Here is an 18,742-nt window from a genome sequence, read left to right on the forward strand (position 1 = left end):
AAGTAACAATAAAACAGGTTTAAGCAATCAGGTTAGAGGCCTAAGAGGAAACAGGTTAACATGGCTTAGTTGTACATTTCTGACAGATACTACTGGTTGTTTTACTTTTATTTACTGGAGTGGTTTGGGGGTTATTTCTATAGGGGGGTGAGGGGAGGACGTCACAAAAAATAACTGATAAAAATGGAAGTGATGGAAATGCATTTGAATCAAAAAACGGGTTGATAAATTATTTTTAAATTATTATTTAGTGACGTCACAACTTTTTTAAATCAATGTATCACTTGATAAGTTATTTATCCATTTTTCAATTCATGTGCATTTCCATCATCTCCACCCCTCTTATAATGTGTCCTAACCCGTCAGGAGAGACTGACACATCATCTAATGATATGCAATCTTGTCAGTGTCATGTTCAGTTGACAAGGAAACTAGAAACAGGAAACGTTTTCTTTCTGTACGATAATTTCACATCACCCCGTCAAAAGGTCGATCTTATCCGTGCTTGTCTCCATCTGTGGTTCAGTAAGATGACATCTTCTTCATCCAACATACCAAACTTTGATTGACTCAGTTGTTTTTACCTTAACACTATGTTTATAAAGACGTTTCATCATAATATCATGATCAAAATAATATTTAATTTAATATTTTATGAGGGTGGACATGCACATGACCATGTCTGTTCATTTTATTGATGAGCAGAGGCTAATGCACTGAGTGGAATCAGATGCTGCAGTTATTGGGCCAACAAAATAAAAAAATATAATATGAATCTCACAAAAAATAAAAAATAAATGCTCACTAAATACACCAGATGTTAAATTCTTAATGATTTTGTATAACCTGAGAACACCTGGCAGAATGACGTCATTCTGTCAACACATGGGATCCTTGTACTACGGAAGCCCTCAGGGACAAAGGAAAAACACTGTATTATTTTTCACCTGTTCTTGAGTCATGAACAGGTGAGAAAACAACATAGATCAGACATAGAAAACAAATCAACACATTTTTGTTTTTGACTTGCCCTCAGGGCTCCAGTATAGAACCATTTAGCATCTTGAGAATACAGTTCAATAGGTGTTTGATTTTGGCCCGTGGTCCACCATTAAGTTTAATTTTTAACATCCAAAGGAAAAGGTTTGGGCAGCCCTGATCTATGAACAGTATGAACTCTTCACTCAAACTCAAAATTTCTTTGGAGTCGGTTTTCATCTCCTTGAGGAAGATAACGATGGCTGCAAAGGGATTTCACAGATTCAGTCAGATACACCTAAAATTTCTAGATATGGCTATCGCTAGAAACCTTTGCCTATTTACACAGCCAGCAGATGTGGAGCAACATTAGCATTTATTTGCCATTGTGTTCACTATCCACTCTCCTTTTTAGCTCTGCTTTAGTTTCCACTTTGTTGAAAATTGTCACATCTGTCAGCTATTGTTGAAGCTGAGAGTTCAATAGTCATGAATTATCTCCACTCCACAAATGCGTGTGTGTGTGAGTAAGATCTGCCTCCATTCAGGGTTCACCACCACAGACCAAGTGCACAGATGGTCCCGCTGTCCGATTAGCTGGACGTCGGTCTCTCAGGTTTCATCTCCCCTGCACCTCCTCTTCTATCACTTCCTCGGGTCTGAGCAGGTGTTTGGCCCGCAGTCAGAGTCCAAATCAGATCCATTTCATCTGTAATCAGCTGGAGCCTCTGGCACTGATGGAAGAGATCAGAGCTCCGATCAAAGAATTATAAGCCGACCACGCCTGGCCAGCCGACCGTGACACGGACAAGACGGCGAGGGGGAGGGGGGGTTGTGGGCGAGCGGGCAGCAGTTACAGCGGGGATGAAAGGAGAGAAGATGGAGATTTGAAGGCCTGCAGAATCTCCCAGGGGAGAGACATGAAAGATCAGGGTGCTCGGGGGAGGCAGCAGGGAGGCTAAGATGTTACACTCGCAAGCTCTCATGGGATTTTATTTTTTCTCCCTTTTTGACATTTCCATCATGTGGAAATAGGTTGTTTAAAGTCAAATGCTGTACTCGGTTCCGCTTCAGCTCGAGGTAATTAGGGTGGGAAGTGAATTCCAATCACAATGTGAAAAGAAAGTCAATGACATTAACTTGGTGCAGTTCAATTGCTCGGCGCCCCGCCGCCGGTTAGCCAATCGTTTACTGCCGCGCGAATATGGGAAATCGTGCGCTCAGGTGCGTGAAAATCGATGGGCGACTCACATATTGATGGTTACAGTTTTAAAGGGGCATTTCAAACACTTTTCGGAATGTGTTAACATGGTGTTGGATGTTTCAGAAGAAGCGCGCTCACAAATCTCTCCCATTCATCTTCTACATTCACACACCGCGTGCAGAGGATCAAACCCCTCTTTGATTATCGGCCTTTCATCTGTGCCAGCTCAAGAAGAACACACCGCTCCTCACACCCTCACACCCACACACACACACAGCCATAAACACACAGCTCTTTAATGTGAGCTGGTCAGTTTCACACCTATATTCACAGATATGCTAGTTAATGCTATCACTTAGATGCAGACTCGTTCGTGCATGATATTGCTTCAAACCATTCAGACCGCGCAGGCTCTCACACACAAACACACTCTCACACCTGCTTTAAAAGTCCACCTGTGTCTTTGTACAAAGACTCTCAGAAGCTGAGTATGGACGGTGTGTGTGTATGTGTGTATTTTCTTGTCAGCGGCGTGTCCATGTCTGCTCCATTAGCCCCACACTGTGAATAAAAGCAGTGCATCAGCTCTGTTGCCTTCATCCGTCTTGTCACTGTATAGGGAAAAAGCTTCTCACTTTAATGTCGAGCTGTGTTTTTCAGCCCTGTTGCATGCATGGCTCTGCAGCAGTGTACAGTATGAATAACTGAGAAGAAATAGCAAAAAAGTGCCGAAGTCCATGTTGACTCCTCTCACATCCCGCAAGTCATCAATTTTGCAGGGAGCGCTGTAACTTGATGCCCCTATTTCATAACCATTTTGCTCTGGACTTGAACCCAGAACCTTGAAATCTCTTCTTTGATGCATCGCCACAACTGGAGCCATTGAATATTTTTACATTTATATTCCAAGCCGTTAGCTAAAGCTGTCATACAGGGCAACTTACGGTGTCTGAGCTCTGATTTGAATCACCAAAATTTTTTTTTTTCCAGGGACCGCCCTGGTTTTAACGACTGATCTGTGATCAAAACGTTTCAAGTGTAAAAATTCATCTAAATTGGTGGAATTATCATATGATACATCTTCACGCAGGGCTCCCTTGTGGGTTCACAGACTCCCAGATATCGCTTTTGAACCCCCAGAATACATTTGAATCACAAAGATGAAAGAAGGTGAACTCTGGTCGCAAATTACCATTTGGCAGCGAATCTCTCTGTGTGGGAAAAGATCGTGTTTTGAGCAATTTATCTTTCGGAGCCGTCTCAAAAAGTAAAGTTCAAATAGGTGACCTGTGCCACCAATCAAACTGTTCCTTGTGTAAGACCCATTTTTCTTTTTCGGAGACATCTACTGCCAGTGCGACGGAGAGTCCACAGTTGTCACAGGTCGTAAAATACCATCAAGCTAAGCAGCATTTCTTGTTTTTTTTCTAAAACAAGTGAAAAGAAATCAGGCAGTGCAGTGAAATAATTTGAATCTGTCTCCAAGAAGCATGGACTTTTGTGTTTCTGTATTCTCGGGCAGTGTGCTGTTTTATTCTGTGTTGTTACAAGATACTGACACTCAGTTCTTGAAACAGGTTTATTTGTATGGGAACCAAGTTCATACCTGCCAACAATAACGCTGTGAAAAAGAGAAAGATTTTCTCAGGTATTGGAAAATGGCCTCTAGATAACCCTGCACCACAGTTAAATGTAATAAACACAAGGATGTGAAAGTAAAATGACTCTTAACTTAAAACGAATTTAAAAAAATATACAAACTCTACAAAGAAGTGATCAAAAATCAAAATCAGTGCCAGGAAGACCATCAGGAAGAAGAGGAAGAGAGAGGAGCAAATTATGCAGGACTACTGGGTGGAGGCGAGATGTGCAGGTGAAACTGGAGGCAAGTGTCAATAAAGGGGAAGGTCTCGCATAGCCGGGTCCAGATGTCCACTCCACTGAGTTGACTGAGTCTGAATATGAATGTGGACACAGTGCAACAAGTTGACATATCCGTCAGTTGAGTGAAATTTGGATTTCTTTGTCTTGGGATCTGTTTCATCCATTTTCAGCAGCAAACTGAGCTGAGTGGAGGGCTTGGGGACAAGCAGGAGGGGTCGCATTGGCAAGCATACTTCTGCCTCTGGGTTGGGTTGCCAGGTACCACGACCCACACAGAAACTGAAAAATGAATTTGTATCGATCTGAAATCAGGAGAGAAATTACAAATCGGCAGCATAGCAGGAGAAAGGGTTGAAAATAGACTCCCACAAACCTTGGTAGTGTTGGTATGCAGGGTTAAATCGTCTTTCCACACCGACAGAGTGTCTCACGTGTTTTACAAGCAAGAGGCTAAAACCATGCTAGCAGCTCTGTGAGGCTGTCCTGTGGGCTAAATGCTAACATCAGCGTGCTAACATGCTCATAATGACAACGCTAAGATGCATGTTAGCCTGAATTTCTCTTAAAAATGTCATAGCAATCAATCCAATAGTGTCGAGATATTTGAATAGTGATATATTCCAATAATAATCCATTCTAGCGTCTTGATTTGAATACATTAGTAACTTACAGTGTCCCCTAATGCTCTCGTGGTGTCAGAGGTTTTCCCTAATTTGTCAGGACAGACCTTCTTTTTAATTTTCCAATTAGTCCAATGTTGAAAACCAGCAGCCTCAGAAACACACGCACGTCCAACCCTCTGTGCGGCTGGTGCTGCTCCAGCTCCACCCTTTAATGATTTCAAAGTGAGGGGGAACGTGGCTTAAATGTCCCGGAGCCGCTCTAAAAACCTCCGTCCACGAGGTGTGAAATCGTTTGATCCAGTTTGTTCTATTAAGGTGAAACAGCCTGTGTGTGTGTGTAAGAGAGAGTTTGCACTTGTGCGTATTTGTGTGTTTTTTAAACGCCCCCCGGAGCACTAAAAAGTGGAGGGAGAGGGGAGGGGACAGGGGTTTTACAGGAAGGAAGGAAGGAAGGAAGGAAGAGAGCTGACGGTAGCCGCTGTGTTTGTTTTGCAGGGAGGCGAGAGGGGAGATGAAGGGTGGGAGCTGTCCTTTAGTCCATCCGTCCGTAAGTGTGTGTGCGTGTGTGTGTGTGTAGGGGCAGTCACGGGTTAATGGACATTAAGTCTGTCCCTGTGTGACGGTCGGAGTGGAGGGCGCTGTGTGATTCACCCTGGCTCTCTGTAACCCACAAAGGGGTCAGAGGTCAGGGTGAAAAGTCAAACAATGCCTGGAAGGCCTAGCAGTCAGCTGGGACTGCAACAGAGGTCAGTGTGTGCTGTGTGTATGTAGGTCGGAAAGGGCTGCCAGGAAGGGAGAAGTGGGGGAAATGAAGGGCAGGAAGAGGACAACGGAAAACACAGACACACAGCGGTGAAGAAAGGAGGACAGACGGATGGGGGCTGGAAACGTTCTTCGCTTCCCTTTTTTCCCCCGACATCCGCTCACTTCGAAGAAACGACCCCGCTCTGCTTCTCCCCACAGGGACTCGTCTTACCTCCAAGCACACGCTGACAAGAAACACACCCAAGCATACATTCAGGCACAACACACACACGCACACACATGCACATACAAGTCACACACCGGAGCTGAGCAAACCTAATCAGAACATGTGGCCTATTTCTCTGTATGTTTTAATGAGCTCTCCATTGTGGAGTGCTGACTGATATTATTAGGCTGCCGTGTCTCAGCTCATTAGCTAAACCAGGCTCAACAAAAACACCAGCAGCTAGAAGATGATTTGATACCGCCTGCAGAGTTATGTGACACCGCAGGACCTTAAAGAGGCCGTGGTGAGAGACGGAGCAGGCGAGTTAATTTGGTCAACCGGGGGGGGGAGAGCGCGGCTGAGTTTGGCGTCTTACGACACAACGAGGGATCATAAGACAGAAAGTAGGAGAAAAATACATCACAGGCCGACTCCAGCCGCCTCCCTCTGCGTTCATCAAGTTCCCCGCGGATGTGACTTGAAGATTCAGTGCGCGGTTTTAACAGCGGCGCGGTGTCAAGCGAAGAGAAGTCGTCGACAACAGTGATAGAAAACAAGACTGCAGCTAGCTAATTTGTGCTTAGTTGAGTTACTGCTCCGCGGCGAATGGCTTGATTTCCTACACTGGCGCCGTATGGAGTCTCTCTGCTACGTGCCGATAAAGCAGCTAAATGAGTCGAACTGAACTGACGACTGTCTTTGATGCTTTTTAAATGGTTTGTGCAGCGACATGCTGTCAAAGCTAGGACGACTGGTAGCAAGGTAATCTGCTAGCATGATTACTGCCAGCTAGCCTCTATTGGCTGTGTGAGCTTTATTAGTACAACGCTGTATTATAAAAAGGTGGTGAAATGTGGTTCATTTACTCAAGTATTGTACTTAAAGCCCCCCTCCAGTGAATTTTGCTATTTTTATGATATCTCATATTCCTCTCCGGCGATGTTTTTTGCCAAATAGCTTAATTTTGTGCTCAAAGTCACTTTATTCAAGCTGTTCTCTGTTTGAGGACCTTGACCGTTAGACAGGAAGAAGTGGCTGGAGGTGGGCTGTAAGTACGCTCCTGAAGTACCTGCATTTCACTTGACTGCTTCCATTTTAAGCTACAGTAGGTGAAGAGGAGATAGTTACGTAGCTATATTAAGATTTTATTTAAGCCAACAAAACATGTCTATCTTAAAATATGACACGTTTTTATCAAATAAATGGGAGATTTATACCACGCGTATGTATACGTGTCAAAATAAGAATGTAGTAAACATAAAGTGTAACACAGGTCATTCTGCTTAATGAGTGCTTTTGCCTTTTCATGCCATTTTTCAATATAGTGTTGCTACAGGGTAAGTATTAGATAATGAATAAAGAACGGCTCAGTGCCATTGTAAATTGTAAAACAAAAATAAACATGTTTTTACATATTAGATTCCCACTGGGTCCATTTTAAGATTTAAAAACTCAGATCTGCTGCCAGTGTGGTCCATAGGGCAGTGTTGGAAGCAGTTCACAGAAAGTTGACTTACTTATTATGTAAATAAGTGAATAAGTAAATTATCTGTGTAAAGTGATTACCTTAGCGTACATGTAGTATTAAACAGATAAGTAAATTATTACGTGCTTCCACAGCTACTACATGGACCACACCGGCAGTGGGTTTGACAGTTGTTTTCTGAGTTGTTGTTTTTTTATGTAAAAATGGAGTCATCTCAGTGGGAATTCAATATGTAAAATTATATGTGTTGTTGTTTTACTACAGTGGCATTGAGCCATTCTTTATTCATCATCTAATATTTCCCCAGCCACACATTGTGAACAGAGCTCGTCTTTTATTGTGTAAAAGACACTCACATTCAAGGATTCTGTGATTATATAACCGTGAAAAAGAAATTGAGAAGTAATTTAGGATATCAAAGCAATCTTTTCAATAGCAATAGAACCTGATCCTGTACTATTCATCCATCTGATGTTGTAGTGGTGCTATCAGCGGGTGAAATCTGATGCTGAAAGCAGCTATCTATAAAGGCACTGCCATTAACCCGTTGCTTTAGCTACAAATCCGGCTTTACAATACAAGTAGTCAAGCTTACAAGTAAACTGAAAAGTGGGCCACTGTCACGTGGCCCCTCCTTGCAGGTCACCTTTGTCCACACCGGCTTTTTCCTGTTACGGCCGAAGGGGGATGCAATTATCTGTCCGAGCATGCGCTGGGTGAAAAGGAAGCATTTTAATATCTCTGTCTCTTCCATACTGATGATAGTTTACTAGGGCTATGAAACACTGTTTCCTGGATTTGAAAATCAACATTGAGCACAACACTTTGGCAATGTTATTAGTGACAAAACAGTTCTGCTGTTGGATTGGGAGAGAGGACGATGGAATGAAAGAAAAGAGGCAGCAAACAGAAGAAAGAGGACGTGTAAACGACAGTGAGATGTACGGTCAAGATTTTAAAGCTATTTCTCAGGCAGAAGCCTTGAATCTCCGTCTCCTTCTCGTGTTTACGCGCTGGCTCGTCACTTAATCTGGCCTTCAGGATGCCCACTTCACTTGGTTACCTCTCAGCACAGAGATAGAAGTGTGAATGAGAAGAGAAGAGATAGGAGCCTTCTGCAACGTCTTCAGACAAGCTTCTTTTTCTCTCTCCATAACTCTCCCTCCTTTTCTCTCATCCTGTCGGCTCTTCATCCCTCGCTCCCTCCCTCGCTCCGTCCATCTCAATCTCAATCTCGGCTCACTCAAGCGTTGGCCGGCGAGGCCTCCAGCATCGATCCAATAAAGCTGGTAGTCAGCACTGCGAGGCTCGAGGAGCTTTCACCGAAACCCAGCGTTTAAGCACGCTCATTTAACAGCACGTAGCCATGATCTGATCTGGGGTGGAGGGTGGCGGGGGTATTTGATTTTTTCTTCTTTCAGCCTCTTCTTATTTTCCTCTCAAAAAGTAATCAATAACAGTCACATTGATTGGACGTGGGCACACAAACACACACACACATCTCCAAATCTCAATTACCTCCCCTGCCAATCTGCCAAATGCTTTTTGCCAGCTCTGGAGTTTAATATTCACGTGTGGGACTTCAAGATAAAATGTGTTTCATATACAGACGTATTTTCTGTCTTTGTGTCGGGTTAGTTTGACATTTTGTGCCTGTTTAAAAGTCATTGATTCCCCTCTACAATGAGGCGCCATTTCGCTTGCTGATATGCAACACTGTCTGTATGTGTGTGTGCGTCTTTGTATTTCAATTCTTATGAGGGTGTGTCATAAGAATACCAACGTTAAGAAAGACCCGTCTTTCAGTTCAGTAATTCATTAAGTATTAGGGTGATCAGACTTGGTTTAGATTGTGGTTCGTGGGAGATGCAGTGGGTGTAATAGGGGGTCAGTTCACCAAAAGTTACTTAGGGTTAGGGTCTTTGTTCACGTCCCCACTCCCTTGCAGATAGTTTTGTTGTTTTGTTGCTGACGTATCCGTCTCTGAGACTTCTGCTGACGTTTGAATAGGCTACAATAGGAAGTTAACAGTAATGTGCTTTTGGTAATCTCAGCATTTAAAAATGACCTTTGAATGTAACAGTAACTCTTTTACAGACAGTTTCTATAGGAACACCATACTGTGAAGCGCTTTTTCATCGGAAGTACTTTCTACCACAACACCAATGAGAAGAGGGGACAGAACGTTTTATCAATTATCCTTAAAGTCTTAGTACGATACGAACGAAGTGCTTCTCAGATCGTGTCAGAAACCGATTCTCAGTCGTATAATCAGGCAATTTTTCAAAAACAGACAATCAGATTATCACACACACTGTTCACAGCGACAGGCCAAAGACACATGAAGATCAGGGATCAGCTTTTTGCATGTGGTCATTTGAAATAGGTACGAACACTTTTGCCTTAAATGTGCAGTATGTCAGAACTGGCAACCTGTCGAATTCACGCAAAACAAATGGGGGAGCACATCAGAGTAAATAGTAATAGTTTTCAACTTAATTTCTTACATATTGCCCCTTTAACACGCTGTCAAATGACATGTTGTACAACCTGGTGTACTAAGGCCTTTAGCATCAGAGACAATTTATGGACGTTGCTGTTGAAACTTACAGCTGTAAGCTACACAAATGAAAGTTTTTGTGCCGCAGCATAGCCATAGCAGCAGAAATCCCAGAGACAGCTATCTCACTATACTTCGACAAATAAAACCATCTGCATGGCGAGACACCACTGGGGAGAATGTGTGGTTTTTAATTTATTTGACCAATAAATCAGTCAAGTTTTTCCAACAAATACGACCATCGCCTTGCAGTTTTGTAGAGGAACAGGCAGAATATGTAATTTCTCTCTTAGACTTGTTATCTCCCACTTGGCATCATTGATCGGAGAGCTTTGTCAGCACAGGTGGCTGCAATGAATCCACCGATGACAGCACTCCAACACTAAAAGAAAAAAAAAAGTTATTTTCACACTTAAACACTCTACTAATGAAAAAGACATGTATTGATCCAAGGCTGTCCCTGCTTGATTTACCCTTAATAAATGACATGTTTCATCTTGAATCGGAGTGGGTTTCACACACATACGCCACTAATTGTGTCACTGAGTTCATAAGAAATGACTCTATATCATAAAATGAGGGTTTAAGGGCTGGCAGGTACTCACATGCATACACAAACAAACTTGACAAAGTGTCATTGTGTGTGATAGTATTATTTTAATGTGAAATCCCCCTTCATCAGTCTCACCTGCAGCCCCGTAACAAGTCAATCATGCTGTGCTGTTATTGGCCTGTAATGCCGCTCTGTAGCCGCACACTTGACATGTTCATTAGGTATAAACCAATTCATTTACAACACAGTGCTATTGGATTGTCCTTGCCTCGACATTCATTTCCCAACACGTTGGCGTTTGATGCGTTGCCAGCGCCAATTAACTTTGATAACTCAGCCCCAGTTTAATATACTGCTGCTGAATTGGCTTGACAAGAGTGCGGCGATAAGCTGTTTCTGAGCTTTTTGAGTGGCGATAGTAGGATTATCGCTCAGAGTGAGGGAGGGACAGGGAGAACTTCCCTGCATAACCCCCCCTGGCCAAAAGTCATTAAAATGTTTGATTTGTTTTTGTTGGCAGACACACACACACACACACACACACACACACACACAGAGACACATACACTGATTGTAGCTATGTCCTTGTTGGCTTTAATGATTTGCATAACTCATTTCTGTTTTACATTATTGTGGATTTCGATGAACATGTTCAATTATACACTACATGTTTTCAAAGAGGGAGATTTATCTTTCGCTGCAGCTTGAACGTGTGAATCGTTTTGTGTGGCCTTTTTGAAAAATGTGCGAGTTGTAGATACTGTTGTGACAAAAATTGTTTCTGATAAACAACCGAGGCCAATAAGAGAAGTGAATTGCTGCTTCCAGCTGATGTGTTTTTTTTCTTTCCCCTCGGCAGGCAGCCAGGAGCCGAGCTGCTCTCTTGAGTCCCTCTCATCAGCTGATTGATCCCTCGATCCATCACTCAACGCCAGCTCCAACGAATGGGCGCTGACATCAGAGCCATGGGTGGGACCAAGGTCTTGCTCCTGGTGTTTCTGGTTGGATGGGAGAAGTCGCTGGGTCTCAACTGGAACCCAGTCCCACGCAAGACAGTTCGATACCAGGGTGAGTGAGAAATGTGATAACAGCTGATAGAGGAGTTCGGCCTCAGGGGGCTCTGAAACTTTCCAGTCAAATCCAGACTGGAAGAATTCCTGAAACACTTTCCAAGTTTTATCTTTTCTTTTCCTGTCAAAACATTATTGATTATCATCCTGAACTCAGAGGCACAGTACAATTATCCAATCAAATGTGATCTGGGGCAAATAGCTAACCCCACCCATCAATTAAAACTACATTTGTACCGTTAGCTCAGGTTGCTAGCAATGTTTTTTGCCAGCTGATATCCTCACACAAACCTCCCGTTATATTACTCTGCTAGCTACGTACAAGCAGGATAATTAGTTGACGTGGTTTATCTGAAAGATGTATTACACCATCGACTTCTATCTGAGTAACTGTCTCAAGCTATTCGTCTTTGAGGAAGTTTATAGCATACTCCGACAGAGCCGGGGAAATGGAGGAACATGATGAACACAACTGCTGTACAGCTTCCTCCATTTTTTGTCTGTCTGTTGTCTCAAAGATCATCACTATCAAGACATCTTGCTATTGGTCAACACGCAAGTTATTCATGACAGAGTTCACCACAGTTGATCTTGACACAAAACATTTGCACAGATTTACTTTTCTGGGACAAACTCCACTGAGGCTCGACCATAAGAAGGATTTTATGTGCTGACAGCTGTTGGTAGGATCTTCCAAGTTGGCCCTGAAGTGATTAATCTGGTCAGACATCTCATACAAAACCAATGATGGCGAATATGTGTCCCATTACAACAATCAGGGAGGATTTTCCATTATACCAGAGGTGGATGATTTCTGATTCTGTAAAGAGGCCGACATCCACCCTGTGTGAAACAATACATCAGTCTAATCCTAGCGCTCAACTGTATTTGCACTCTTTATCTCAGCCCTCCTCTGCAGCCAGGCCCAGTTTTCTTCCCTGAACAATGCCAATTGTTGCAAGCTGAGAAATAGTCTTTTTTAATCCCTCAAAGGGGAAGTGCTGCTTTCTCTCTCCTGGGGATTAGGAAAATACTATAAAGAGAGGGGAAAATATGGGAAAAAATATATTTTCTCACCTCTCTGTGCCACCTATTCCACCTTTCATCACATATCTACCTCTCCTTTCCCTTCTCCTCCTCCTCTTTCTTTTTTGTCTATTATCCGTCCCCTCCCCTTTTTTTTTGCTTTGTACGCTGCAGCTCATCGTATGAACCCGGAATGCTCTTATGGCGTTTTCACAAAGAGCTCCGATTTCAGCCGCTCTCGAGGAGAATGGCGCTCGGTGGCGGTTGCAGTGGTGGTGGAGTGTGGGGATATTTCAAAAGCGGCTTTCTCATGCTGCTATCTCGCAAACCACCCCTCCCCTTCTCCTTCTTTCCCATACAGCCCTCCTGCCTCCTCTTATCCCTCTGTGCTACAGTCGTCCCTGGTGTTGCGGTGGGATGTGAGGGGGACAAAAACAATCGATAGGGCGTCAATACTTTCTGGTGAAATGCTCCAGTGTGACAAAGCCGTCGTTTGGCTGAAAGCAGCCCAGATTTGCTGCACTTTGGCCAGAACAAACTTGTGGTAAAGACTCACCACACAGGGCAAACAGGGACAGCTGCAAACATGTGTTCTTATATGGAAGGAGCAGAAAGAAAATGCACTCCCAAAACAGTATCCCACTTTGAGTATTTTTCTGAAAAATAAATCTGCCTGCAGAGACAAGATAACTCCCTCGGCTCCCAGTGCCGCTGCACTTTTATGTAATGAAGCTCTTTGAAATGAAAGCCTTGTCATGAATCGTTGGAGAAGGCACGTCACGTCACTCGTGTCATACTTGGAGTGTGGCACTTGAGCGCAGGGAGATTCTCGACGCAAATTGATTTGCATTGGAAACAAGCGGGATTATCTTACCCGCTGACAGATTCCTCCACTCGGTTAAAGAAAAATGAGATTTTCAGGCTCAATACTGGGTTAAATGACTTATATGGATGGGTTCTCGCTACAGCGCTGAGGAGGAGATAGGAGAGATGGAATGGAAAAACAAAGCTGCAGAAAAGAGGTAGCGAGGGAGGGATTTGAGGGGAGAAAGGAGAGAGTGGGGGGGGTCGAGCTATATAATGGAAAGAAAGCAAAAGAGAGAGACAGGTAGAGAGACACAGAGAAAGGCTGGGGGAGAGAGGCCAGTCACTAACTGCCTTAAAAGGACAGAAAGTAGCTCTAGAGAGCGACATAGAGAAAGAAAAACACACACACACACACACACACACACACACACACACACTGCAGGACACTCACCCTGTGCTTCATTTTACACTGAGGCATCTCCCTGTACAGACACACAGCATCCATATTAACCTGTGTGTGTGTGTGTGTGTGTGTGTGTGTGTGTGTGTGTGTGTGTGTGTGTGTGTGTGTGTGTGTGTGTGTGTGTGTGTGAGCGAGTTGATGTTTGCATGCAGTGGGAGTTTGCAAGATAGAGACAAGAAGAAAGGCAATGAAAAACTAGAGTGAGAGAAAATGCGGGGGCACAGAGGGCGTGTGTGTGTTTATACCTGTTTGTGTAGAGAGAGTGTGTGTGTGTGTGTAGCTGTGTGTCTGTCTATCTAATCCCCCTTTGTTTATGTGTGTGTAAATGTGTGTACTGCTTAGGCTGGCAGTCTGAGGGATTTGGAGCTCTGGGCAGTGTGTGTGTGTGTGTGTGTGAGAGAGAGAGAGAGAGCGAGAGAGAGAGAGAGAGAGAGAGAGTTGGGTGGGTGGGTTCTGGTGGGGCAGCGATGGTTGAAGAGATAATATTTAGCCACACACACACACACACGCACACACACACACCAGCACCACCACCGTCGTCAGGCAATTACATGAGGCTTACATGAGGTTGCAAAAGAAGAAACACAAACATCCTCCGTGTGTGTGTGTGTGTGTGTGTGTGTGTGTGTGTGTGTGTGTGTGTGTGTGTGTGTGTGTGTGTGTGTGTGTCCTTCGCTATCAATCCACCTCTTCTTCTTCTGTCTTTTACTTTTTTTAAAAGTCACATGTTGACATTTTGAATTTTGGGCTCTTGTTATTCCTCACCAGCCGCTCGTCACATTTATAGAGGGGGGAAAAAATCATTGTTGGCTCCTAATGAGACACTTTATGTCCACACATTATGTATCGCCGCCGCTGAGCTGCTAATGAGTGCTGTAAATTTACATACTTTTCTTTTCTAATCACTGACACAGTGCATGTATCTTGATTTATTTGCACTTTTATGCGCTTTATATTTCACATTTGTGTGATATTGTGCAAATTTCCCATTGGTTTTTTCTGCTAAAAGTCTTCTCATCCATAAATATTTGAGTTAATGTGAAATGAAAAGGCTAATGTTGCTCCATTGTTGTCTTGTTGGCAACAAATCGCATGAAGAGGCCAAAACAGACAAATATATTTCAGTCTTGCTCTCAATACTTTTCATTTCCTATCCTGTCTGTGGCACTCAGCCCCAAGCCCATTGCGTCTTAGCCAAGTCTAAATCAGCTGGGCACCAGTAATAGTAGTAGTTTTTAGCAAATGTCACTCATTGAGGAGTAAATAGTGTGTGTGTTGAGGACTATTTTGAGATTTAGATTAATACACACTTGGGGTATTTATTGCATTTTGACAAGGCATGTGGGTTTTACTCAAAATAAACACCTTATAAATACCTTTTTTAACTCCTAATGAAGGAGCATGTTACCCAGGGCTCATTGAAGCTTTTTTACACTAGTCTTTGGACAACAGTGGAGGTCTGTGGTGCAGACAAATAAGATGTATCAGGCTTCACTGACTCAACAGGAACTACTCATTGGTAGGATGAAGACGTGGGGCAAAGTCATTGTTCTGAATCTCATAAGTAGCGTAAGTCTCAATTCAAGTTCAAGTCCTGAACTTTGTGTTTCAAGTTGTTTAGAATTCAGAGGAGCAGCAGCATTAGCCTAACTTGATAGCTGACCTCCCATCCAGCTCATATGTTACAATGTTTATTCCTGTTTATTGACGTTAAAAGACAGCATTGAGGCAACCTAATCTAGAATTCAGAAATGTACCACACTGCCTGTTCAAAGTTGCAATGTTTGCAAAGTTAACATTCAAATAACCTATGCTAGCTCTTAGCTAACATTAGCTGAGGTATAGCTAATGTTGGCTAAGAGCTTATAGCCAAAGAAAAATTAAGGCTAGCCTCAACCACAACCGGCTGTTTTGACCCACATGTTTGGCATGTTGCTGTCCTTATTCAAGGACAGCAACATGCTGTTCCTCTTTATCTGAATATGATAACCAACGGCTTTTTTCTGTCTGTTGGTATGTCCCGCAAAGACAACATTCCCTCCTGCTTGTGCAATGTGATTAGCTGCTGTTGGTTGATTCAAAGGATGCCTAGATTAAGAGTTTTTCTAACATACTTTGTCATATTTGGGCTTGGGGAGGATTTTGAGTCAGAAGACTAAAGTCCGGGGGAAGTCCAGAGCTAAAAGTTTGTGCTTTGCAGCCGATGCTGCTTAATATACAATGAGTGCATGTAACTTTAACAGTGGCCAGTTTGAGTTGTGAATAGTAAAATGTGGTTTAACAGTATCATCTGTAGAATATAGTCATAGAAGTCAGCAAACTGGCTCAGTCATGTCAGTCAGACTATAATTTCAACTTCCGTATGATGAATATCATGTTATATCTCCTTTCAAAAGCCAACATATGTCTCAAGTCTCTCTCTCTCTGTCTCTCTCTCTCTCTCTCTCTCTGAGAATTTTTCTTTTTTTTTTCTTTTCATAGAATTTGTTGACAATTTCAAAAATATAGAAAGTCACCAGCCCACTCCTTTAAACTAGTTTAAGTTTTCTTCCTTGCTTTCTCCCTTTCACCTGTGCCTCTTCCATCGGTCACTGTGTCTGAACTGCTTTGTCCATGTCCTTTCCTTCTGAATTGGCCACACCTAATTGGAGCACCCATTATGTTATTTTAAGCCGCATTCATGCCCTTAAACTCTACTGACCACAGAAAATCCTCCAGCTGATAACACCACCGTCCTCTCCTGCTCCTTTCTGTCTTTTTCTTTTTCCTTTTCTCTTCTTTTTTCTCACACATCTACACATACACTCCTTAACCCAGCCCAGTGACAGAGGCCAGTAAGCCGAAACTATGACAAAACACAGCAGCTGTGGTTACACAAAGAAGGGAAGAAAGAAAGAAAAGAAAGAGGGAGGTGAAGAGAGGGGAAATAGAGCCCTTAGAAACTTGATATTTGGTTTGAAAATCTAGCCCGCTTTGATGCTGCAAATGAGCCCTGCATCAAGAGAAGCCAAAGCAAATGCGTGCATCTTGATTTAGAAGGACGGCAGAATGAGAGACGTAGCAGAGAAAAAACATACCGAGCAGAGGGAGAGTGAAAAGGGCCAGGCCTCTGACCTCTAGAAACCTCTCTCCCTCGCTTTCTCTCTTTTTTCCCCTCCTTTCTGCCTCTCCGCCATATCTCCCTGAACCCTCCAATTACAGTAATGAGTGGTTGAGTGCGAGGCAGAGGAGGAGGCAGAGAGAGGCTGTGCGTGACTGGGAGGATAGATGGAGGGAGAAGGAGGGAGGGACGGAGGAAAGAGATTCATCACTGCTTTTTATCTGCTATGAGTGTCACTCATCTCCTGACCCTGCGCTGATTGGTCAGTGAAGATTAACAGCTGCGACCAGATGTCAGGACCCGAAGTGCTCTCTGTTGTCATACTGACTTTGTGAGGGCTGACGTGTGGGCAAGTGGGCATGTGGATTAAAATGAAAATGCCACTCGAAGGCTGCTCTTATCCAAAGCACCTTCTTGTGGGAGAGTGCAGTGGTTGAACTGAGAGACTGGTTTACCATCACTGACAGTACATTCGACATCACTGCTGCCCATTCTTCTCTTATCCCTGAAACAAAAGAGATCATTTCACACAGACGAAGGAAGTTATCATGTGAGTGTCTGACATTTCACATGATAAATTCAGAGGCACATGTGTGAAAACAACAATTGTATACGTAAAATCACTTTTTAATTTGCATGTGATGTCAGCTGATCTGTGGTTTATCACATGTGTAACAGCATTTTACTTCAGGTAAATACTTTGCCTAAAATGTTTTATACATAATAATGCATTTCAAATTGGTTATTCTGTCTCCTGTAATGTAATTAATGTGTACACAATGACTCAACATGATAGAAGGACTTTGCATTCAGTGTGACACTTTACACTGAATTAATGAAATAGAATTAGAATAGAATGAGATGGAAGATTTATATGTAATTAATGTACTTAACATAAATGTTTTAGGCACATTATTTTCTCCTCCTCCCTATGCAGACTCTGTCGCTCTTTATGCCGTCACCTGACTTCCTCCTTTGCTGCTATGATGATTATTATGGCCACTGGAGGTCGGCACCTGACATTAAAAGTAATTATGTGTCTTAATAAGCAGCTTGTACAGTCAATTTAAAAGGTACATGTAGTGCTTCTGATGAGGAAAGGCTGGTTTGATTCAGTGCTGCAAGAAAAGTCAAGTAGCTGTTGAGGTCATTTAACATTTACTGGCTCGAGGATCTCAAATGTGAGGATAATTTGGTTGTAAATTGAACATATTTGGGTTGTCGAATGTAGTGAACTGGAGAGTTTGTGATAGCCGTTGTTGTGCATTTTTCAATGTCATTTTATAGAGTAAATTATTGTATAATTTAATCTAGTTCTTGATTTGATGTCATCAGAAGTGTTCTGCCTTGACATGTGGGTTTGAGTTTAGCATTTGTTATTAACAGAAAACACTAAAAGTACGTTGTGTGAATGAACCACTACAACATATCCATGTGATACTCCTGCACAGACCATTTATGGAGAAAGGAAGTAGCTCTCTGAGCTTTGTGAATGGACTGGACCACATGTTGTACCTCACATAGCTGTGTTTGCCTCCGCAGATTGTTTGAGCAGCGAATGGGTCTACTTCACTCTGACTTTTTGACAGACTTCCATACACACATCCAAAGTGAGGAGGAGTGTGAGGATGTTATTAAGATTGGTTTCAATGGCTTTTCATTGGAACTAGATTTCCCGGTCTTGTGAATCATCAAATACTTGTAATTGTAGTCATATAAAACATTCAGTGAGTCAAATGCCAAACTGTAGCAGTGCCATGCTGCACCCGTTGAGCCTCACAGGCTCCCCTCTATCTCCCTTTGTGGGCGTCTGTGTGTCATCACCACAAAGTTGTCGAGAGAGGCCTAACTCTCTCCAGCTGCTGTACCAGTCATACATGCTGAACCATGACGCTGGAATGGAAAAAAACCCTCAACCAGCTCTTGATTTGTTCTGCTTGTTGTGGATTGCAATGGCGACCCCCCACCGAGCTTGGCTGTGTTAAACCCCCCCCCCACCCCTGCTTTCATCTGCTGCC

General features: G+C 43.1%; 1 protein-coding gene across 1 annotated transcript in view; it reads left to right on the forward strand.

Moving 5' to 3' along the window:
- sema4c (sema domain, immunoglobulin domain (Ig), transmembrane domain (TM) and short cytoplasmic domain, (semaphorin) 4C) overlaps window positions 1-18,742 on the forward strand; it is a 96,916-nt gene that overhangs the window by 38,052 nt on the left and 40,122 nt on the right. Inside the window, exon 3 of the mRNA XM_084360630.1 lies at window positions 11,118-11,326. Coding sequence (XP_084216756.1) covers window positions 11,203-11,326 — 124 coding nt within the window. The 5' untranslated portion in view covers window positions 11,118-11,202. The remainder of the gene's footprint in view (window positions 1-11,117; window positions 11,327-18,742) is intronic.

This window comes from Pagrus pagrus (assembly GCF_965226575.1).
Source record: "Pagrus pagrus genome assembly, chromosome: 8".
NCBI lineage: Eukaryota > Metazoa > Chordata > Actinopteri > Spariformes > Sparidae > Pagrus > Pagrus pagrus.